The sequence below is a fragment of the Humulus lupulus genome, chromosome 5, assembly GCF_963169125.1.
Source record: "Humulus lupulus chromosome 5, drHumLupu1.1, whole genome shotgun sequence".
Taxonomy (NCBI): Eukaryota; Viridiplantae; Streptophyta; class Magnoliopsida; order Rosales; family Cannabaceae; genus Humulus; species Humulus lupulus.
Window position 1 is genome coordinate 227224988 of NC_084797.1, and position 24268 is coordinate 227249255.

The following is a 24268-nucleotide window of genomic DNA, read 5'->3' on the forward strand; positions in this document are numbered from 1 at the left end:
CCCTAAACATCAAACTAAGCAGTCTAACATAAGTTATATCGCAGCCTTGTTCCAACTGTAACATAAATCCATCCACTTTTTGTTTCGATTGTACGGATCTTCATAGGTTTCTACATGCATGCAGCCCATATATATATAGCAATGAATGTTCGAACATATACACAATCAAACACTATAATCAAGTGTAGTGTAGTGCAGTTGTAAGAAAACATGGAGATTATTAAACGACAATGGAGAGTGTTAGACTACTTTGTCTACCTCCTTTCTTTAATGTCAGTTGTCGTTTTCAATTGCTCAGCTGCTCTAGTTGAAGAAATACCACTCGTCAAGGAACTAGCCGAAGAAAAGACCTTAAACACATACATTGTTCACGTCAAAAAGTCACAACACTATGGACTATATGTTCATTCAACTAAGGATTTGAACACTTGGTACGAGTCATTTTTACCTTCTACTACCACAAGCTCAGACCAGCACACACGTATGGTTCACACGTACCATAATGTGGCCACCGGGTTCGCAGCTAGATTGACGGCTGAGGAAGCCAAAGCCTTGGCGGCCAAAGACGGCGTCGTTTCAGCTCAACCGCAGCAAATCTTTTCTTTACATACTACTCATACTCCTAACTTTTTGGGACTTCACCAAGGGTTGGGATTGTGGAACGAGTCCAAATTAGGCCAAGGTGTCATTGTAGGAGTTCTTGACACCGGCCTCTTCCCGGACCATCCTTCGTTCAGTGACGAAGGAGTCCCACCTCCGCCGCCTAAATGGAAAGGCACGTGTGAATTCTCCGGCGGTGTGTGTAACAACAAGCTGATTGGTGCTAAGAATTTTGTTACTGATGCTAAAACTGGGGTCACTCAAAGTCAGCCTCCTTTTGACTCGGAAGGACATGGGACTCACACGTCGAGTACCGCTGCTGGGAACTTCGTCGCCGGAGCTAGTGTGTTCGGAAACGCCAATGGCACCGCTGTCGGTATGGCTCCGTATGCTCACTTGGCGATGTACAAAGTATGCAGTGAAGCAGGTTGTTCAGAAGCTGATATTTTGGCTGCGCTCGACGCTGCTGTGGCTGATGGCGTCGACGTTCTTTCTCTCTCCCTCGGCGGTGGCTCAGCTCCTTTCTTCGCCGACTCAATCGCCCTTGGTGCCTTCGCCGCCACCCAAAAAGGTATTTTTGTCAGCTGCTCGGCCGGGAACGAAGGTCCTGATTACTTCTCTCTCTCGAACGAAGCTCCTTGGATTCTCACAGTTGGAGCCAGCACCATCGACCGGAAAATCAGTGCCAATGTGAAGCTCGGAACTGGAGAAGAACTCGAGGGAGAGTCGCTGTTCCAGCCTAAGGATTTCGACCAAACGAAACTGTTACCACTCGTCTACCCCGGAGCTAATGGTAACGAGTCCGCTGCCTTTTGCGCAGCGGATTCGCTCCAAAGCGAAGTCGTGGCAGGAAAAATCGTGGTTTGCGATAGAGGTGGTGACATAGCTAGAATTGACAAAGGTGTAGAAGTGAAGAGAGCTGGTGGCGCCGCCATGCTTCTGTTGAACCAACAGACAGATGGGTTCACTACTTTAGCCGACGCTCACGTTCTTCCGGCGAGTAACGTGGCCTACGTCTCCGCGTTGAAGATCAAAGCTTATCTAAACTCAACGTCGTCACCGATGGCTACGATCTTGTTTAAAGGAACTGTGATCGGAGATTCGCATGCTCCATCAGTGTCTTCGTTCTCGTCCAGAGGTCCAAGCGCCGCCAGTCCTGGGATCTTGAAACCAGACATTGTAGGACCCGGCGTCAGTATCTTAGCTGCATGGCCGTTTTCGGTAGACAATAGTTCAAACGCACCGTTTAATATGATTTCAGGTACTTCTATGTCTTGCCCACATCTCAGTGGTATAGCAGCTCTGCTGAAGAGTTCTCACCCTGATTGGTCTCCGGCCGCCATTAAATCTGCCATTCTCACTACTGCCGATGTCAACAACCTCGGTGGAAAACCCATTTTGGACGAAAAGGTACTAGTACAAGTATAAAACGCTATAAAATGAATTATGACCAATTCAAACATATAACCCTGCATGCAATTATTATAACTTTTGTATGACTAATTCTTCACAAGGGAATCTATACATATATACACACACACATAAATTACACTAGACATCTCAATTTTTATAAGAACTTTTTAGTGCTAATTGATGTAAAACTAGCAAACTCATAACATTAGATTACAATGAACAATGGCCTTAACACATCATTTAGCTATAAAACATTAGTACTAATTAGTTAGAATCACTTTTTACGTGTAACACTATATGACTTGTTCTTCATTCACGTGGTACGTGTTGCGTTTTACTCTAAACATTCTTGTTACTTCAAGTTACTAATTACAAAGTTCTTTTAGGCTTCCCCAGCAGACATTTTTGCCACCGGGGCAGGCCATGTGAACCCCTCCAAAGCAAACAATCCAGGTCTTATCTACGACATTGCACCAGAAGATTACATACCTTATCTTTGTGGATTGAACTACACCGACGAGCAAGTCTCTGTCATCACACAACAATCGGTAAAATGCTCTCAAGTGACAAGTATACCAGATTATGAGCTGAACTATCCCACCTTTTCTGTAATTCTAGGCTCAGACCCTCTGAAAATTACAAGGACTGTGACTAATGTGGGCGGGCCTACCTCTACTTACACTATAGACTACGTTGAACCGGCTGGAACTAAACTTGGTTTCGACTCTGGAACACTTAGTTTCACAGAAGTGAACCAGAAGATTAACTATACTATTACTATTTTCCCAGTAGATAGACCTGGGAGCACTGCCAAGGGCTTTTCTCAAGGATATTTGAGATGGGTTTCTGATAAGTACTCTGTTAGAAGCCAAATATCTGTCATATTTGATTAAGAGTGAAGTTGCGATTTGAAATTTTCTCTTTGAAGAAAAACAAAAATGGAATAACTGAGGAGCCCATTATAGGAGCTAGTCTAATAGAGTCATGACTTACCATTTATGTACTTGAGATTTGGTTTAAACTAATAAGAAGTACCAGAAATGTTTCAGCGTTTAGTTTCTATATATAATTGTTGGAATTAATAAAAAATTACAGAGAAAAAAAAAAGTAAATAAACGAAAATGTTTGACAGCATTTTACATTTTAGCAATTGAAATAATTTCATTTCTGAAAAGTAGTATGTTCTGTTTACCTTGAAAACAACACTGCATCTCCCACAATCAGCAAATCACAAAGGGCTTGTATTATTAATTGAACATGACTGATTAGAAAGAAAAAAAAAGTTATTTTATATAATTTAACTTGTATTTCTTGAACATGAATTAATGTATTAGCGTATTAACATATTTCGTATTGTTAACAATAGATAGTCTTTTTTTATTACTTGAGCATATGATTGATGAACCATCTATAGGCTCTGTATTATAGATAGCACTCTTCGTGATTAGATACAGTCTTGTTTCTCCAAGTATATCTAGTATTAATGTCTTCAAAGAGTTTATATCATTTTCCAGTTCCCTAAGTAGCATATCTGGATATCAATTTTTTTGCTATCAAGATAATAGCTGTAGATTGTATAGAATGTAGTACCTTTATATGCGATCAATAGAAGATGTCTGATATGACTATGGACTTCCAAAGCTCCAATGTAATGAAAATATTACTAATGTTAGAACATAACAAGTTTACTTGTAGTAATAATCTAACCAAGACAAAAAGATTTAGACTATGCTTGAAGAGAGAATATAATATTCTTTTGATGAAGAAGGTGATTCAGCAATGCATCATATCACCATTTATATATATATATATATGTATGTATGTATACTGAGAGAGAAAGGGTAACAGAACCAATAAATTGAACCAAACTAATAAATTTTGAAGGTTGAAACAGTAATCACTCAACCGAGTCTTCATAATAAAATAGTAAATGATTTTTTTCTTGGTGTCTCGTCTTATATATGATTGTGATTACTGCCATAAAATAAAGCCAAACAGAAGAGCATATCACACCACACCACACAAATCCATTAATATAACACAAATGGGCCATTCAAATCACCTTTTTTTTATCTCTTGAAATGTAGATATTCATAATGTATCCGGCCAAAGAACAAGTCTCCCTTAAATATGCTCATGAGTCTACAAGTTTTAATATCTATCGATGACTAAGTCATATAAAAATTTTAAACAAACAAGTGTACAAGATAATAAACAAAAACTTACTTGGCATGCCTCTTGCCGCCAGCAAAAAAATCCGTTTGAGCTACACCACCAGCAAGGTTCCAAAGCTGAAAATTCCCCGTGAGCCGACTGACAAGGCTTCAACAGTTAACTATTTGCACTTGCTTAAAGATTCAGGCCAGTTCTCTTCTTTTGGCTCATCTATATATACACCTTTTGGCGAAAACAGACACAGCTTTACCACCTTCTAAATGTGGTGTAATTTGTTCAAAATGGCTCCCCCTTCTTTCTTCTACCATATTTTTGTGTTCAACTTCTTTCATGCCCTCGCATCCGACTCTCAAACTTCCAAATCAAGCAATTTACAAAACTACATTATCCAAGTAAGGCAACCAAAGGGCAGAGTCCTTTCTCAGTCAGATGACTTGGAGAGTTGGTACAAATCTTTTATGCCTGTTAGAACTGCCGCAAGCTCAGACAACAAGCCGCATATTATATATTCATACCGAAATGTGATGAGTGGTTTTGCAGCAAGGCTGACTCATGACCAAGTTAGAGCAATGGAAAACAAAGATGGTTTTGTATCTGCACGCCCTGGAAAGATATTCAAGAAACTAACAACACACACGCCCAACTTCTTGGGACTGCACCAGCAGATGGGACTCTGGAGGGAGTCAAATTTCGGGAAAGGAGTGATTATTGGAGTACTAGATGGTGCAATTTTTCCCAGCCATCCTTCATTTAGTGATGCAGGAATACCTCCTCCACCTGCTAAATGGAAGGGGAGATGTGATTTCAATGTATCTGAGTGCAACAACAAAATAATCGGTGCAAAGTCATTCAACTTGGCAACCAATGCAACAAAGGGAAGGGCAGCTGAGCCACCAATTGATGAGGACGGACATGGCACTCACACTGCAAGTACAGCAGCTGGAGGGTTTGTGAACTATGCAGATGTTCTAGGAAATGCCAAAGGCACAGCAGTTGGCATGGCTCCATATGCTCATCTGGCAATATACAAAGTGTGCTTTGGAGAAGATTGCCCCGACATTGATATACTGGCTGCTCTTGACGCAGCTGTTGAGGATGGTGTGGATGTGCTCTCAATCTCTCTTGGTGTAGAGCCAACTGCATTTTTTAATGACAGTGTTGCCATAGGCACATTTGCAGCAATCCAAAAAGGAATATTTGTAAGTTGCTCAGCAGGAAATTCAGGTCCTTTTAACAGCACTTTATCTAATGAAGCTCCTTGGATTCTTACGGTAGGAGCAAGTACCATAGATAGAAAAATTGTGGCCACAACAAAGCTTGGAAATGGAGAAGCGCTTGATGGTGAAACTATCCACAGAGGAGATTTTCCTCCAACAAATTTGCCTCTTGTTTATTCTGGAGTGAATGGCAAATCAGAGTCCGCATTTTGTGCTGAAGGGTCATTGAAAGATATCAATGTCAAAGGTAAGATAGTAGCCTGTGAGAGAGGAGGGGGAATTGGAAGAATTGCCTAGGGGGAGGAAGTCAAAAACGCTGGAGGAGTTGCGATGATTCTCTTAAATCAAGAAACCGATGGTGTTAGCACAGAAGCAGATGTTCATGCTCTTCCAGCAGCACATGTCAGCTTTAGTAGTGCACTAAAGATAAAAGCATACATAAACTCGACGGCAACACCAACAGCAACAATATTATTTAAAGGAACAGTCATAGGGGACTCATACTCTCCTGTTGTTACTTCTTTCTCATCAAGAGGCCCTAACGTGGCTAGTCCTGGAATTTTGAAACCAGACATCATTGGACCAGGCGTCAGCATTCTAGCAGCTTGGCCATTCCCTCTTGACAATGACACAAATCCAAATTCTCCTTTCAACATAATGTCTGGCACATCAATGTCATGCCCACATCTCAGTGGAATAGCAGCTTTGCTCAAGAGCTCTCACCCTTACTGGTCACCAGCTGCCATTAAATCTGCTATAATGACTACTGCTGATGTTGTAAATCTGGAGGGTAAACCCATTCTTGATGAAACACTTACCCCTGCAGACGTCTTCGCCATTGGTTCAGGCCATGTCAATCCAACAAGGGCAAATGACCCAGGACTAGTCTACAACCTGCAACCTGATGATTACATTCCTTATCTCTGCGGCCTCGGTTACAAAGATGAAGAAGTAGGAATTATTGCGCACAGACAAATAAATTGCTCAGAAGAATCTCCTATACCTGAAGGAGAGCTGAACTACCCTTCATTTTCTGTCACACTAGGACAATCTCAAGTGTTCACAAGGACGGTGACTAATGTTGGCGATGCATATTCAACTTACACAGTCAAGGTTGTTGCACCAGATGGAGTCTATATAAGTGTCGAACCCAAAACGCTTTACTTCACAAAAGTGAACCAAAAAGCACAATATGCAGTGACTTTCAGTCGCATTGCTTCAAGTGGGAAAACCGATGCCTATGGTCAAGGATTTCTGGCATGGGCTTCAGTTAAACACTATGTTAGGAGTCCAATTGCTGTTAAATTTCAGTAAGAAACGGATGCATTATGATAAGCAAACATAGATTTGCACTGCCACTATGAAAATCTCTTGGAATTATGTTCAACAAGACGTGTTACCAATAATGTTCATTTCTATAAACAGTGTTAGAATTATGAGTTATTTATTATTTTATTTCCGCTAGCATAACCATGATGGTCAATATACTGTGTTCCAACTTTGATTTGAATTCAGGGAAGATGGTAAAAGAAATATCTAAAGAAGTGAAAACATCCTACAATTTCTTTCCTACTAAAATGAATTATGTTAATCAAGAATTAGACATGTCAATATCACAAGTAATTTCCAAAGTACTACAGAGTGGCTAATTAGTCAGGCACAAACTAGCAATTACAAACAAAAATCTCTAAAACCCAATTTATGGCATCATAAATTAGTAAAACTAATCAAAACAGGTTTCTCGCCTCTCTTCGTCAGGAGGAAAAAAAATCTCAAGCCTTCCAGGGATCTAGTGCTTCTGGCAATGAAAGTAGGACAGCATGTTTTCTTCGCCAACTCATGTTGAGATATTGATTAAGTTGTTCCTGTCTTCGATTGTAATGGCATATAACAGTGAGAAACTAACTTCTTAGAGAATGAAAAACTGAGTTGCATGTTAATCCATCATCCAAAACCAGGAGGCACATCAGGGTCCTCATCACTACAGCAATCTGTTTTCTGGTGTTCAATACGAACAGAAAAAGAGGGCGACTGACCGTGATCAACATGACCACGCTCATGCTTCTCCTGTAATATGACAGGCACTCCCTGCTGATCAGCCACATGTCTTTTCTCATGGCGTGAAGACGGCTGCAGATCCTTTATTTTTCTCTTCAGATGTTTATGAGAGAGTGAGAATCCAGGTGGTTCATTTGGCTCATTTTCAGACAACATTGCTTTACTGGCTGGAACAAGTATCGAATCCATTGCTTTATTTTTCTTTTGAACTGGCATCAACTGAGATGTTGAGGATTCAACCTCCACTTTCACTTCTGTGCTCGTTAGTCTCTTGTAGACAGAGTGAACAGTTTCTTTAATTTCAGTTTTGACCACATCGTTTGATCTAATTATTCCCCACAGCCCATCAGAAATCTGGCTCATTAGTTTGTCCCTAGCAATCAAAAACATGAAATAATCCATTCATTTTCAAGAATAAACTCCCTCAGAACTTAAAACTCTAAAGGGCATTGCGTAAATGCTTCAAAGATGTTAAATTTAACCGTAAAAAAACACAAACCCAAAGGGGAATCTCAAGAATTAGACAACATACCCTACTTCTTGATATATAGCATCTGAAAGTTGCCTTGGTTTCATATTCTCAGCACCCAAACGAGTAAGAGCGGCCGATTGCCTCACAATAGAACTCATTTTTTCCCGCAATTCCACCTGAAACAGTAACAGACCCTATTAAGCCTTTCGGATAATTAACAACCCCAAGAGAGAGGGAGAGAGAGAGAGAATTGTTTACATGGTCTTTAAGCTTGCGAATGATGCTGAGACGGAGCTTATCAAAATCGCCGTCGTCTTTGAGCTTGGATATCACGTCGTCCTTGGTAACTCGATGATTTCTGTGATCGCAATCCATTATTCTCTTCTCCAAAATCTCCCTTTCCAAAAAATTATCATCAACTGTTTTCGTTCCTAATACCATTGGAAACATTGAAGTTGGAATATTTTATTTCTAAACATTTTGAGCTATGTATTTAGAAATAAGAATAAATCATATTTTACAAAAGCCATAAATTGATTAACAATCAAAATTAAAAATTTGATAACACTTCTGAAAAGTGAATCAAAAATCGATTCAGTCCAAAGTTATTCATCAATTGAATAAAAAAAGATGTATCTAAGTTACCTAGCTATTCTACCCTCGTCAAGAAGAAAAAGAATCCAGTTTATGGCCGATTGTCAGAGGAGGGGGCCGGGCCGCCGACAGGGTGGAGAGCGGTGGTTGAGGGATCCCTCCCGAAAGAATTGAAGGAGATTCCTTTTTTTTCTTTCTGAGAATGGAATTGAAGGAGATTAAAAAAATCTATACATCACACAGTGTATATTTGGTTTTTTTTTAGGGGAATTGTATATTTGTTTTGGATAATTATGTTAATTTTTTTAAAATAAAATAAATTAAATTAATTAATACAAAGTTCCCCACCGTTATGTCAATTCTAAATTATATTTCTCAAAATAATTAAAATATAATGTTATAATATGGATTTCATTTGGAAAAATAAATAAATAATAATTTTGGTAATATAAGTAAAGAAAATACCAAATTAGTCCATGAGCTTTTTAAAATTACTGAATTGACATTGTCCTATGCTCCTAATAATGATGATTAAGTATTTTGTAATTTAAAAATTGGTATAAAATGGTACGAGATACCTAATAATTTGAAAATCATATAAAATGGCAAAACATATGGGTGTTCACGGTGCGGGCGGTAAGATTTTTTGTCAATTTATTAGACCACACCGTATATGCAGTTTCAGCAATTTTTCAAACCGCAATCCACACTGTATAAATCATACAACAAAAAAACAATGTAGTGCGATGCGATGTAGGCAGGTTATACCTATCGTCAAACAATTTAATAATTAAACATTATAATTAATAAAGATTCGTAATAAAACTCATACTAAAAAGTGTTTAACAAAATAATAAATACACAACAAACTAATAAATTTTTAGCAAAATAATAAAAATACAACAAACTAATTACAAAAAAAAATGTAATGTTGAAGTAAAGATTTTGATTATGGGGGAATATTTTTATGTTGAAGTAGAATATGTGTTAGCAACCTATGAAACATAATAACTTTTCCAAATAGTGTGTATATTATACTATATAAATATATATATGTGCATTAAGTTGAAATGTAGTAAAAATAAATATATATATATATATAACAACGTGATGCGGTTTGAACTGTATTTATAAAATTTCTTAACAGTATCAGAGTCATACTCCATCATATCCTACCAACGAATCTCCATTTCAAATCATGGCAAATGAAACCTCATCTACAAGTTCTTCATACTCTAGTGCTCCTATAATATCGCTCTTGTCACTTACTCCTTCTCTATCTTTCTGCAAGTCCATAGCCAACAAACTTGACTTTCTTTATGAACTATCATATATTCATCAAGAAAATAAGATTACCAATAACAACCTTCATTTGATTAACACATACCAAATTTTCCCAAAATCCATTACTCCTTTTACCCGATCCACTAAAGCTCTCATCAAACCATCCTACAAAGCCCCAAAAGAATATATTCAAGCTTCTAAATTTAGCAAGTGTCAATTGAGACCTACTCCTGAGGTCCAATTCGTTACTTTACAAATCCCTCCTGAATTTATCCTCCAATGGATTGCGCAAGGATTCACCCATATTCATTTTGGTGCCATTCGATTAGCTATTTCCCTTCATGGCAGAAAGGGAATTCCAATCGACTGCCGAATGGGTCTACTCGACACTTGAATGAGAAAATACCAACATTGTAACAACCCAAATTTCCTAATAAGGCTTAGGGCCTTGATTAGGGGGTCGGGATGGCAAATTATATGATTATATGATATTTTTGTGCACTATTATGCGAATATGTGAACAATACTATAATGTGACTTGATATGCATGTTTAAGTGTATTAAATATGCATGTGAGCCAATTTCTGATTAATTGGACAAGTTTCATATTTTGGCCCATTTTGGGTATATTTGGCATATATGTGGTATGTGTGTAGTGCTTCATTATTATTTGGTTATGCTTGGGTTACTCAACATGAGACGATCCTAGGGAGCAAGCTAATGGGAAAGTCACAACGGGATCCATACTTGACTCGAAGTGAGCTAAGGAGTATTGGGTATTTAGCACATTACCGTGATATTGGGTAATGGGAATAAACATTTGATGATACATTGGGAGTTAGTGAAATGAGGAGGGAATTATGAGAATTTTGACTATTTTACCCCCGGGGGCGTTTTTGGGACCCCGAGCATTAGGATTTGCTTGAGGTTACTTAAGCTTGAAGTAACTTGTTAGAAACATAAAAAGAACGTTCAGTACGTTCTCTCTTTTTCCTGTTCCCTTTTTGAAACTGATCACATTTTTGAAGGAAACTTGAGTTTTAGGACTCGAATTCAGGCAAGGATCGAGGCATAGCGATTCTAGGGAAGATTAGAAGCTTTTTAGCCGGAGGATTTAGTTGGGAAACAACTCAATCGAAGGTAATCCAAGTTTTGAGTTTTTGAGTTTTTAAGCTTGAATTGGATGTTATATTTTGATGAGTTTTTGGATGATTTGAAGCTTGGATTTTAATGGTTTTGGTTAATTAGGATATTTGGGAACTTTGATTTTTGGATTTTGAGATGTTTGGATAGGTTTTTGAAAGGTTTTTAAATGAAGAAAACGAGGTTTTTGGCTGGTTCGTGGTTGGGTCGCGACCCTGTTCTAGGGCATTGCGGCCCAAGCTTGATGAAGAGGATGAGGTTGGCTGATGGGCAGGTAGGGTCGCGGCTCAAGGTTGGTGCGGCGGCGCAAGGTGCAGGCAGAGAGGTGGTCTGGCTTTTGTCTGGAGGCAGGTCGCGGCTTAGGGTTTGGGGGCTGCGACGCTTTAGGGCAGTTTTGCCCAGATTTAGTTTTTAATCGTGGGAACTTAACTCTAAGGGCCTGGGATCGATCCTACTACCCAGTTGAGTAGGATTCGACATCCCAGAGGCTAGGTTTAGGTCTGGAAGTATTTATTTACTCATTTTTTATTAGGTTTTATATTATGGTTGTGACTAGGTTATCGCTAGGGGCTTGGAAACAGGATTGTGCTTGTGGCTCGTTTATTAGTAACCTGTGCTTGGACCAGAGGTAAGAAAACTCTACTCAATATGTGATGCATAAGATACATGTGATTAAGGCATGGCATGAATGTTGAATATGAGATTGATCAGAGCTTGAGTCTCTGTAATTGTGCATGATTATGATTATGCTTGTGATTATCGATTAAGCATGTTGAATGCCTTATATCTAGATGCTTGAATGTGCATGATTATAATTATGCTGGTAATTATTGATGAGGCATGTTAAGTGCTCTATATATGGACATTAATTGCATAGTAAACGCATAACAACTTTACTTATCTGTGTATGGTACTGATTTATTATTCAGCAACGACAATTGTGTCAGTATTGATTGTGAAGTTGTGACTTATTAGTCAAGTTCGGCAGTGGTACTGGGCACTGGTAGTATGGTATTGGCTTATGAGTCAAGAACGGTATTAGCGTGTTTAACGCAAGCTGAAAATATTAGATCTAATCGACGTAAGCATTATCAATATAAGCACAAAATGCTTGACTGACCCTAAGTTCGATGAAAACAAAAGCATTTGTCTAGTCTAAAGGCTAGTTATTTAGAGTCAGGGCCATAAGCTCAGGTGACTGAAATGTCACATGGCTAGGAGGGCGTGGAAACTCAGAGATAGACTTATCATTCATCTACACAGAGATAGACTTATCAGTCATCTACACAGAGATAGACTTATCAGTCATCTACACAGAGATAGACTTATCAGTCATCTACTCAGAGATAGATTTATTAGTCATCTATACAGAGTATGACTTATTAGTCGTCTATTCAGAGAGAGACTTATTAGTCGTCTACCTCAAAACGAGAGGCTTATTAGTCATCTACTCAGAGCGCAGGACTCCACTAACATTTATTTGTACCTGTTTGCATGTATGAGTAGGGTTATTACTGCTAGGCATGCCTATTATGATTTAGTGACATGTTATTACTTGTTTATGAGCATGTTTAAGTTTTCTTGCTGAGCTTCGGCTCCCGAGTGCTATGTGGTGCAGGTAAAGGCAAAAGAAAGCTGGACCATCCTTGAGTTGGAGAGCTTAGGTGACGATGTGTACATATGCGGTTACTCGACCGCCACAGCCGAGGTTTTAAAGAGGAACTTGTGATAAACCCTATTTTTCCACTTAAGTCGGCTAGTTGTAAATCTTTTATTGTAATTAACCTTTAAAATATATTTTAGGATCCAAATGTATACAGTAAACATTTTAGTGAAACATTATATCTTTAACCAAAATTTTTAACCGTAAACCATTAATCACATTTAGTTACACGATTATGGCCAAATGGCTCGGTTAGCGAGTTTAGCACTGTTTAAAATGCACCACATTACAGTCCCTGGGTAGTAGGGCATTGCAACTTGGTATCAGAGCAAGTCAAGGTTAAGGGTTACTGAAGACAAGCTGGGATATACACTCGTCACTAAAGACAAGCTTCACTCAGGGTATGGTAACTATTTATGTGGTTTTGTGTTTAACTGCTTAAATAGAATGTAAATGCTTTACCTGCATATTGTATTAGGGAGCATGAGATTCTGATAGAGCCTGGCTCTTGATTATTGATATGAATATATGATTACTTGCTTAGTGAATACATAAATGTGATATTTGCATGCTGGGATTGAGAGCATGGTGTGTATGTTGGAAGAGTAGTGATTATGAATTGATGAATGAATGCCATGCGCATGTTTTTAGCACTGCAGTGGTTTTTGAATGTAGTGTGATAAGATTGTTGCCGTGAGGAAGGCTTTTGAATATGCGCATCATGTTTAATGGGTCAAGTTATTGACTGCAGATTCAATCAGAGGTTATGTATCCAAGGCAGTTAATGAGACCCGGTGGTGGTTATACTAAGGCTGGGAATTACAACCAGGGTGTGAGTTCTTCACCTGCCCCTTAGAATTTCCAGCAAATCTTTACAGATGTGCAATTAAGATTGCAGAGACAAGAGGAAGAGATTAGGTGTTTGAAACAGCAGCGGGTTCTGTCAGGGATCACCTCTTCCTTTGTTATGCCAGTGGCACCAGTATTGACTCAACTTAGGGTTGAGAACATATGGAGATTTCTTTGTGGAAGATTCCAGGAGTATCATCCTCCAGTTTTTGAGGGAGGCCTAGATCCATTTAGAGTTGAGCAATGGATGGGAATGATTAGTTACATCCTCGATAGTATGGGGCTGGTAGGTCACGATAGGGTGATCTGTGATACATTTGTATTGCGGGACTATTGCCGGACGTAGTGGGAAGTAGTATCCCAGACACGAGATACAGCTGTGATGGACTTGAAAGAATTTATGTAGCTGTTTAATGAAAGATATTACTGTGATGCAGTTAAGACTGCTAAGATGAATGAGTTAACGAACCTGGTTCAGCGAAATGCAACAGTAACCGAGTATGTTAACAGATTCGATGGGTTGACCAAGTTTTCTTTTGATACGGTACCCACAGCTGTAGCTCAGAAGGAAAGGTTTATCCAGGGATTGATGATGGACCCAAAATGGGTATGTTTTGAATATGTAAATCGCAAGCGCACGAATCGTTCATATAGAATATTGATCGTGTAAGCAAGGATGTCGAACCCAAATGAGTTGTCTAAAATAAAAAATAAAACTATTTTAAACCAAAATTAATAAATTTTAACCTAGCTCCAAAGATTGATGAGATTTAATGTCAAGAACATAAAATAAAAGATTTAAGAGAATAAAAATAAACCAATTATGATTTGAAAATAAGTTGTAAAAGAAAGATTATTAAGATACTAGAATCCACAAAATATAAGTTTAATAATACTTATTAGTATATTGATTCCCAAGTGTTAGTGATAGTTAAAATAAGTCAAACTATCATTTTCCAAATAGATTTATAATTTTAAACACAAATTATTTATAAAAAGATAGGATTTTTCTTCACTTTTAAAAAAATATATAATTTCAAAGTATTTAATGTAATCAACCTAATGAAACAACAAAAAATCAAATAACATTATTCATAAGGCAAAACATAATATTTTTGTTCTAAGCATTGTATGTATACAATTTAATGACACATCTTACGCAAAGAATAGTATGATTTGCAAAATGAAGAATAAAGCAATATTATCTAACAATCCAAAATATAAGATATTAAAGATGAAAGAGATATATGAAGAAGAAAAATCCATAAACTTTGTTGCATTACAAGGGAAATCAACATACAACATAAATATTATATAGTTACAAGTTGCTTTATCATGATCTTAATAATCTTATGAAAAATATTAGAAGCACATAACTAGATTAGAAATTACAAAATAAAAAGAAGGCATACTTGAAAAATGCTTTTGAAAAACACTAAAATTGAAGAGAGAATGGTAGAGAGAAATGGTATAAAAGATGATGATAACCAAAAATTAAGCACCCTAAAATGGGCTTGAAATTACATATTTATAGCCAAAATGAGATTATTAAAATAATCAATTTAAATTAAATAAATTGATTAGATTAATTAAATAAAGTAAATATGGCATGTAGAGGTAAATTCTAGGGGGTAATGATGATTTTGTGGTGAAAATGTGTAGAAAAGTTGGGTAAAAATTTGATATTTTTAGACATTGGGGAAACAAGGGGACATTGTTGGGCTCAAGAAAATTTGTACACATTTGTGGGCTGGGCTGACAGCAAGGTTGCATGGACTACTGGTGGCTGCTATATGGGCTTGGATGTGGCAAGGAAGGAGGCCCGTGGAGATGGACTTGTGCTGGTTGGTGGAGTAAGCTTGTGGAAGAGAAGAGGAAGTAGGGAGGCTCGGGCCTAGACAGGTGGGCTTCTGGCTGGGAAGAGTTGGGTCGAAGGGGTTGGCTGGTAGGCGGGCCCACAGGAGAGAGGCAGCTGGCATCTAGGCCGAATGGAGGTGGGCAACGGGCTGGGCCTGTATGGCCCGAAATGGCTAGGATTGGCTTTTCAGAAATGCCACATTTTTCTTTCTTTCTTTTTCTTGGCTTTTCAAGCACCAACAATACAACAATTTCCTACAAAATATAAATTAAGTCATAATAAAATATTTTTAAGTATAAAATAAATCATATTAATTCTTTGAAAATATTAATTATAACTTAATTTATATTTAACATTTAAGTTCAATAATACAATATTTTTTTTACCTCAAACTAAACAACAATAATTCAAATAATTAACTACAATATTTTACAACAAAATAACTATAAAAATACATAAAAATCTATAAAATTAAAATAAGACTAATAAATTCAAAATTACTTAAAAACTTAATAAATCAATTAAAAACTCAAGAACCAAGCAACAATTAGCATATAAAATATGATAAAATAACTCTATTTTGTAGAGTTATCACACCCCCAAACTTAAAGTTTTGCTAGTCCTCAAGCAAAAGAAAATTTAAAATACACAATTTTTTATTGATGATATAAAAATGATTTTCTCAAAAATTGCACAATGAAAATAATTCTAAAAAATTATTATGAATACAAGTTTAGCTTATGTAATTAATTAACTTGTCAATTTCTCTTTTTAAAGAGAAATTTTCAAAAAAATTATTTTTCACTTAAACTTATAGGAAATAAAAGTGTTCCGTTTATGAAAAAATGTAATTTTTGTTACAAGCAAAATTGACCCAATAATTAAAGACAAAGCTTAAAAAATTATTCATATTTTGAATAGAATTAAACTCAAACTCAATCAAGATTTTTATCATTGAAAATGAAAAATATCACAATTTTTTTTTATATTTATTTTTTTTTAAACAAAACACAATAAGATAGTATTTTTTTTCTTTCAAAACAAACTTAACACAATTTTACCCTCATATTCAACATAATGAATGGTAAACAACTATTAAACTCACTACCCCCAAACTTAATTTAAGCATTGTCCTCAATGTGTCAAAATATATATATATATAAATTAAAATTGACAATAGGTTAGAGTTTAGAATGGTCGTATGATAACTCTACAAAATAGAGTTATTTTACCACTTTTTATGTGTTAATTGTTGCTTAGTTCTTGAGTTTTTAATTGATTTATTAAGTTTTAAATTAATTTTTAATTTATGGGGTTTATTTTGATTTTATATATTTTTGTGTGTTTTTATAGTTATTTTGTTGTTAAACGTTGTAGTTTAATTTGTGGTAAAAAAATGGTGTATTATTGAGCTTAAGTGTTAAATATAAATTAAGTTATAATTAATATTTTCAAAGAATGAGCTTGATTTATTTTATAGTTGAAAATATTTTATTATGATTTATTTTATGTTTATTTTGTAGGGATTTTTATTGTATTTTTGTGTTTGATAAAATGATAAAAAGCTGAAAAAGAAGTGAAAGATGGCATTTTTGAAACACCTTCAGCAAGGCCCAATCTCTCCAGCCAGCTGTCAACCAAGCAAGTGACCCAGCTGTTGACTCCACACCATCATGCCTCAGCCGAAGTCTCCTTCCAAGCACTCCACCAGCCTCCATAGCATCAATGAAGCAAAATGCCACCTCCATTCAGCCACACCAGGCCCGTGCAATGAAGACTCCCAGCCATCCGGAGCCCAACGTGGCCAAGCACCATCCAGCCTCTCCATCTCCATTCAGCCTGGCTCTTCAGCAAAGCAAGCCCATTCCAGCCCAATTAGCACCCCATGCCAGCCTAGACCAAGCTGCCATTAGCCACCAAAAGGCCAAAAACCACATTTTTATTCCCAATATTTTCCACTCAAATATCAATTCACTCTTCCCTATTTTTCTTACCTAAATAAACATTCCTAATTTTTTTTTTTTTACCCTAGCTTTTCACTATCTTTTACCCAACCAAACATTTCATCTTTCTAATACTCTTACACTTACTCTATTTATCCTACCACTTCCCAACACAATTAAATTAATCAATTTATTTATTTTAATTTGATTAATTTAATTTCCATATTTTGCTTATAAATAGAGTCTTGTAAGACCATTTGGGGAGCTCTTCTTCATCTTTTCAACATCTTCTACACATATTTTTCTCTCTTCTTTTCACTATTTTCTCTACCATTTTCATCTTTTGAAGAGCATGTCAAGTATGTTATTTTGTAATATTTATTTCAATCTAGTTATGAGCTTCTAATCTTTTTCAAAGGTTATTAAGATGATGATGAAGCAAAATGTAACTAGATAGTATTTTTTTTTTGTATGTTGATTTCCCATTTGTACAACATTGTTCATGGATTTTTCTATCAAAGATATGCATTTTTCATCTATTATTGAGTGTTAAGGCATATTACACTTAGTTCTTCATTATGCAAAAATATGATATTCTTTGATTAAATGTTTTTCATTAAATTGTTCACATCTAATTCTTAGAGCATAAGTATCATATTTTGCCTAAACATAATCTCTTTGATTTTTTGTAGTTTCATTAGGTTGTAACACAACTAATGCTTAGAATTTATATCTTATATAAGTGAAGAAAAATCCTACATTTTTGAAAGAGTAACTTGTGCTTGAATAGAAAATATATTTTGAAAAAATATATAGTGTGATTTATTTCAACTATATCAAAACTTGGGAATCAATATACTTATAAATACTATTGAACTTGCATTTTGTGGATTCTAAAATCTTAATAATCTTATTTTACATATCTCATTTGAAAACCATTTTTATCATTAATATTTTTATTACTTGTCTTTTATTTTTCTAAAACAAAATCTCATCAAATATTTGGAACTAGGTTAGAATATTCTTGCTTTGTTTGAAATAGTTTCTTTTGATGTTAGTCAACTCCCATGGGTTCGACCTCGTACTTACATGAACATTATATTCCGAAACGATTCGTGCACTTGCGAGTTTAAATATTAAAACACCCTATTTGGGGATCAACATCGTACCTCATCGTGGTGCAACGTCAAGAGATCGAGAAACACTTAAAAAAAGTATAACACATAAAAGTAAACACGAAAACAAGCACACAAAAATAAACACAAAAAACACATAAACACAAGTTACCAAGAGTAATTTCAAGCAATCAAATAACTTGGTAAATAGGATCCTCAATGAGGATTTCATCCACTTCATCGGTTTTTAATTATAAAAATGATTTTAATTTTTTTTCCATTAACTTTAAAAATATCACCATTGCTTGGATTTTCAATTTCGATAGCCCCATGTGGAAAAACGACTCGAACAATATAAGGACCGGTCCACCTAAAACGTAATTTTCCTGGAAATAAATGCAACTGAGAGTTGTATAAAAGGACTTTCTGACTTAGAGAAAAATCTTTTCTCAAAATATTTTATCATGGTAAAATTTCATACGATCCTTATACTTTTTTGAATAGTTATATGCATCATTCCTAATTTCGTCTAGTTCATTTAGTTGAAGCTTTCGTTTCTCACCTGCCTTGTCTAAAGAAAAATTTAACTGCTTAATGGCCCAAAAGGCTCTATGTTCTAACTCAACAGGTAAGTGGCATGCCTTCCCATACACAAGTTTGTAGGGTGACATGCCAATGGGTGTTTTGTACGCGGTACGATATGCCCATAATGCATCAGTGAGTTTTAAGGACCAATCTTTCCTAGTTGGATTCACAGCTTTTTCTAAAATGTGCTTAACTTCCCTATTAGACACTTCAACTTGACCACTAGTTTGTGGGTGATATGGTGTTGAGACTTTATGTGTAATGTCATATTGTTTCATCAAATGTTCAAATGGATTATTACAAAAGTGTGTACTGTTATCACTAATGATAGCGCGTGGTAAACCAAAACGGGAAAATATATTTTCTTTCAAAAAATGAAGCACAACTTTGTGGTCATTAGTGTGGCATGCAATAGCCTTGACCCATTTAGACACATAATCAACTCCAACAAGGATATAAAGATTACCAAAAGAGTTAGGAAATAGTCCCATAAAATCAATGCCCCAAACATCAAATATGTCAATAATAAGAATAGGATTCAAAGACATCATGTTTCTTTTAGTTAAACTTCCTAACTTTTGGTAATGTTCACAAGCTTTACGATAAACATAAGTATCACGAAATATAGTAGGCCAATAAAAATTACATTGTAAAACTTTAGCAGCTGTTTTCTTACCACTAAAATGTCCTCCACATGCATGATCATGACAAAAAGATATAATTTTAGATTGGTCACAATCTGGAATGCATCTTCTAATTATTTGATCAGGGTGGTATTTAAACAAGTAAGGATCATCCCAAATAAATTTTTTATACCTCAGAGTAAAATTTAGATTTATCATGCTTAGACCAATGAGATGGTACTTCTTTAGTGACCAAATAATTCACAATATCAACATACCAAGGCAAAGAAGAAACATGCATCAATTGTTCATCAGGAAAAGTTTCAGTGATAGGAGTGGAATCATGTATAGTTTCAACAACTAGTCTAGATAAATGATCAGCAACAACATTTTCATATCTCTTTTTATCACGTATTTCTAAGTCGAATTCTTGTAAAAGCAGGATCCAACGGATCAAACGAGACTTAGCATCTTTTTTCGACAAGAGATATTTTAATGTAGCATGATCATAATAGACATTATTTTAGACCGTAACAAATAAGATCTAAATTTCTCCAATGCAAAAACAACAACAATCAATTCTTTCTCGGTTGTGGAATAATTTAATTGAGCATTATTTAAAGTTTTTCTAGCATAGTAAATTACATGTGGTATTTTTTCAAGTCTTTGTTCCAAGACAGCACCTATAGCATAATCAGAAGCATCACACATTATTTCAAAATGTATTTATCAATCAAGGGGTCGAATAATGGGTGCAGTAGTCAACAAATTTTTCAATTTCTCAAAGGCAACATGGAAATCATTATTAAAGAAAAATTCATTTTCTTTTACAAGTAAATGGCATAAAGGCCAAGAAATTTTGCTAAAGTCTTTTATAAATCTTCTATAGAAACCGGCATGGCCTAAAAATGATCTAATTTTTTTCACAGTTTTAGGTGGGGGATGTTTTGAAATAAGATCAACCTTTGCTTTATCAACTTCTATTCCCTCATATGAGATTACATGACCTAAAACAATTCATTTTTTTTAACCATAAAATTACATTTTTCCCAGTTAAGCATAAGGATTTTCTCTTTGCAACGAATTAAAACAAGTGAAAGATGGTGCAAACATTCATCAAAGGAAGAACCAAACACAAAAAAATCATCCATAAACACTTCAAGAAATCTTTCAACCATATCAGACAAAATTGAAACCATACACCTTTGAAAAGTCGCAGGTGCATTGCATAGCCCAAAATGCATGCGACGATAGGAAAAAGTCCCAAAAGGGCATGTAAATGTAGTCTTTTCTTGATCTTCTAGGGCCATGGGGATTTGGTTATATCCCGAATACCCATTAAGAAAACAATAATATGCATGACCAGCTAAACGTTCAAGCATTTGATCAATAAAGGGTAATGGAAAATGGTCTTTTCTAGTAACATTATTTAGCTTTCTATACTCTATGCACACTCTCCACCCCGTTTGTACTCTAGTACGGATTAATTCATTTTTCTCGTTTTCAACAATTGTGATCCCAGACTTCTTAGGCACAACTTGAACTGGACTAACCCATTGACTATCAGAAATAGGGTAAATTATACATGCGTCTAATAATTTAATGATCTCTTCTCTCACTACTTCTTTCATATTTGGATTTAACCTTCTTTGACATTCCTGGGAGGTTTTAGCATTCTCTTCTAGATGGATTCTGTAACGCTCTGGTTACCCAAGAACAGTTACGGTGAACTGGAAATTTAACTCGTTACCTGAGTTCTTTGGTTAAAAACGTGCGTCTAAGTGTTATTAACAAGCTAAGGTGAAAAACCAATCAAAAGGAAAAGATATATTTTATTTAATACATAAAACTGTTCATGGGCCCATAAAAACATTTACAAGTTATTTACAACTCAAAATGGTCATTACTATTTCAAATTTACAAACCCGCCGACCTAAGCGGCAAAAATAGGGTAAACCCCTAGTTCCTCTAAGAACTCCTTGGCCGTGGTGGTCAAGCGGCTGCATATGTACACAACACCACCTAAGCTCTCCACTCAAGGCTGGGTGAGCTTTTCTTTCCCTTTACCTGCACCACATAGCACCCATGAGCCAAAGCCCAGCAAGAAAACACAATATAGCATGAATATAATATCAACAATGATCGTAATAATCATTTAGGACTTTCAGTCCAAAACAAATGAGTGACAATTGGAATGGTCACTAAAGTGGGTTCAACTCCCTTTAGCCATGTGACGATAGGGTCACCGGGGCTTAACAAATAAGTGATCCTTTCACTAGCTTATCAAGATAGGTGCTCGATGAACAGGTCACCAATATAACCTATCGCATGACCATAGAGTCATAACCGTGGGATTCTGCTCCCTAGCCATGTGACAAGTTGTCACCAAGGCCTTAGACCCTGGCTCTAAGTAACTAGTCCTAGACTAGTCAAGCGCTTTCAAGATTCATCGACCTTAGGGTCAGTCGAGCATTAATGCTCTAGAGTCATTCAACGCTGATATCAATTAAATCCAATCTTTTATCAGCCCTGCGTTCATAACGCTTATGCCGTTTCTGACTTTCAGGTCAGTAATACGCGACCAGTGCCGTCCCTGACTAATCAGTGCCATACACAAGTAAACAAATTCTGCTGGCATTTAATATGCAATCAATGTCCACATTTAGTAACCAGCATGCCTCAACAACAACCATGCATGTCATATACTTAGGGTACATTTTTCTTAAATCTGGTTTGAGCGAGAAATAGAACAAGAACGACTTCTGAGAACGATCGACCTCTTGATTCCTTAGCGGTTACCTAATCATAACCAACTATAACCTCCATTAATGAAAATCAACAATGAAAGGGTCTTAACCTAAACCCACTCTCGGGACCTCGAAACATGCCCACACGGTGAGTAGATTCGATCCCAGGCCTTAAGGATTGAAACCCCGAGCCAAAAACTCTTAAAAACACTCAAAACGGGATTCTGAAGGAATAGAGTAGCGCTACAACGCTACTCACTAGCGCCCTAGTGCTATACTCAGAACCCCAAACTGCCCAACAGAACACTGGGTAGCGCTATAGCGCCCTCTGGTGGGCGCTGTAGCGCTACACCCAGCCAGAATCTTCCCTGAAATCTTTTCCTTCGACTCCTTCAATTCCAATGCTTCCAAACCTCATTTTTGGTGCCAAATGAACCCAAAAACCATCCTCACATGCCCCAAGAATTACAACCACAAGAACCCTAGCCAAAAACTCCCAACAAAACCAATCATCCAACCTAGAAATCCCAACTGAAAACCAAAGCTAAAACAGAGCAAACCAGGAAATTTAATGGCTAGAAACTTACCTCAAGCTCAGATTATGATGCTCTTCAATTGTGGAACACACTCCCAAGCCCTCAAGACTTACTTCCCAAGCTTGAATCCCCAACTTAAGCTCAAAAATCCAAAGAGAAAAAGGAAGAAAACAGGCACGGGAGAAAGATTTAATCTATGCTCTGTTTTCTCTTCTTTCTACAACCTTCAATGGCTTAAATCTATCCTAGGGGTGAAAAAACCAAAATACCCATAGGTCAAATAAGGATTTCTAAAGGCTCCCAAGGACAAAATTGACATTTCCACCTATTTCGTTAATCATAATTAACGCTCTCCAATTCCCGTTATTCTCGATATTCTCAAACATCAATAATTCATATCTCGTTACCCTTTAATTCCCGGCAACGCTCTAATCATTAAAATCACCCTGAGATTCACCCCGAGCCCCGAACTTAAACCTGTTATGACTAGATCGCTAATTAACATTCAAAGATTGTCTCATGCCGAATAGCTCGAACAAATCCACATTATAATGTGGTCTCAACAATAGGTCACTGACATGCATACAAATATACAATTATGCCCTCAACGGGCCAAATTACCAAAACACCCCTGTAATGAAATGTGGACCCACATGCATGCATTTAACATCATATTATAATATAATTAACATAAACATGCATATAATCATTTAATGGCATAATTAAACAATTATGGCCCTCCCGGCCTACTAATCCAGCCATTAAACTACATTAGGGATTTCGAGGCATTACAAATTCTATGCATACATATGGATGGACTAATTTCTTTAATGTCTCTAATGGTCCAACCTATGGCTTCTTTATGTTTTCTAAGGACATCTAACAATTTATCTTCTTGTTCTTTATATAAGGTGAATGCTATGATAACAGGTAAGGTTTCAGACTCTCCTAGAAAAACATATTTTAAATTTTCTGGCAAAGGTTTAAGGTCTAACTTTGGAGATTCAGAAATTGATTGAACATGATCTAAGGGTGAAAAAGGTTCAACTTTAGTTTCATTTAAGGGTATAGGAAAAGATTTCTCATCATCATCATAATCATCAACATGCAAGTTCATACAAAAGTATTTTTCACAAAAGTCAAGTAAGTCATTTCCATTATCTTCACAAATAATATCTATCATGTTAACTTCATGCACTTGCTCACACTCAACAAATTTAGCAACATTAAATACATTCATTTCAACAGTCATATTTTCAAAAGATAATTTCAAAATACCATTACGAAAATTAATGATTGCATTAGATGTAGCTAAGAATAGTCTACCTAAAATGATAGGAATTTGAGCATGCACATTTTCCACAGGTTGAGTATCAAGAACAATGAAGTCAAC

The 24268-nt window shown here is 36.2% G+C and overlaps 2 protein-coding genes and 1 pseudogene across 4 annotated transcripts; 2 read left to right on the forward strand and 1 right to left on the reverse strand.

Annotated features, from left to right (window-relative positions):
* Window positions 1-210: 210 nt before the first annotated feature.
* On the forward strand, window positions 211-2996 carry LOC133780022 (subtilisin-like protease 3). The gene is made up of 2 exons (XM_062219907.1): window positions 211-2010; window positions 2400-2996. Exons 1-2 carry the CDS (start codon window positions 211-213, stop codon window positions 2904-2906), a joined length of 2307 nt encoding a protein of 768 aa, XP_062075891.1. The 3' UTR covers window positions 2907-2996.
* Window positions 2997-4469: 1473 nt separating this feature from the next.
* Window positions 4470-7076, forward strand: LOC133780023 (subtilisin-like protease 4; annotated as a pseudogene).
* LOC133778294 (uncharacterized) lies at window positions 6959-8767 on the reverse strand. Of its 3 annotated transcripts, none has more exons than XM_062218174.1 (4): window positions 8581-8767; window positions 8194-8366; window positions 7996-8111; window positions 6959-7836 (listed from the first exon to the last, which is right to left on the reverse strand). In XM_062218174.1, exons 2-4 carry the CDS (start codon window positions 8308-8310, stop codon window positions 7350-7352), a joined length of 720 nt encoding a protein of 239 aa, XP_062074158.1. In that variant the 5' UTR covers window positions 8311-8366; window positions 8581-8767; the 3' UTR covers window positions 6959-7349. The 3 variants fall into 3 exon arrangements, with proteins under 3 accessions (XP_062074158.1, XP_062074160.1, XP_062074159.1); XM_062218176.1 differs by having other exon boundaries at window positions 8194-8328; window positions 8581-8764; XM_062218175.1 differs by having other exon boundaries at window positions 8194-8332; window positions 8581-8764.
* Between the last annotated feature and the right edge of the window lie 15501 nt (window positions 8768-24268).

Bases quoted from the DNA above. Each gene is read 5' to 3' on its own strand.
- LOC133778294 (XM_062218174.1), bottom strand. From the start codon at position 8,310: ATGGATTGCGATCACAGAAATCATCGAGTTACCAAGGACGACGTGATA. The intron at 8,112-8,193 runs GTAAACAATTCT...TTACTGTTTCAG, and splicing joins TTCGCAAGCTTAAAGACCAT to GTGGAATTGCGGGAAAAAAT. The intron at 7,837-7,995 runs GTATGTTGTCTA...TTTGATTGCTAG, and splicing joins GCTATATATCAAGAAGTAGG to GGACAAACTAATGAGCCAGA.
- LOC133780022 (XM_062219907.1), top strand. From the start codon at position 211: ATGGAGATTATTAAACGACAATGGAGAGTGTTAGACTACTTTGTCTAC. The intron at 2,011-2,399 runs GTACTAGTACAA...AAGTTCTTTTAG, and splicing joins AACCCATTTTGGACGAAAAG to GCTTCCCCAGCAGACATTTT.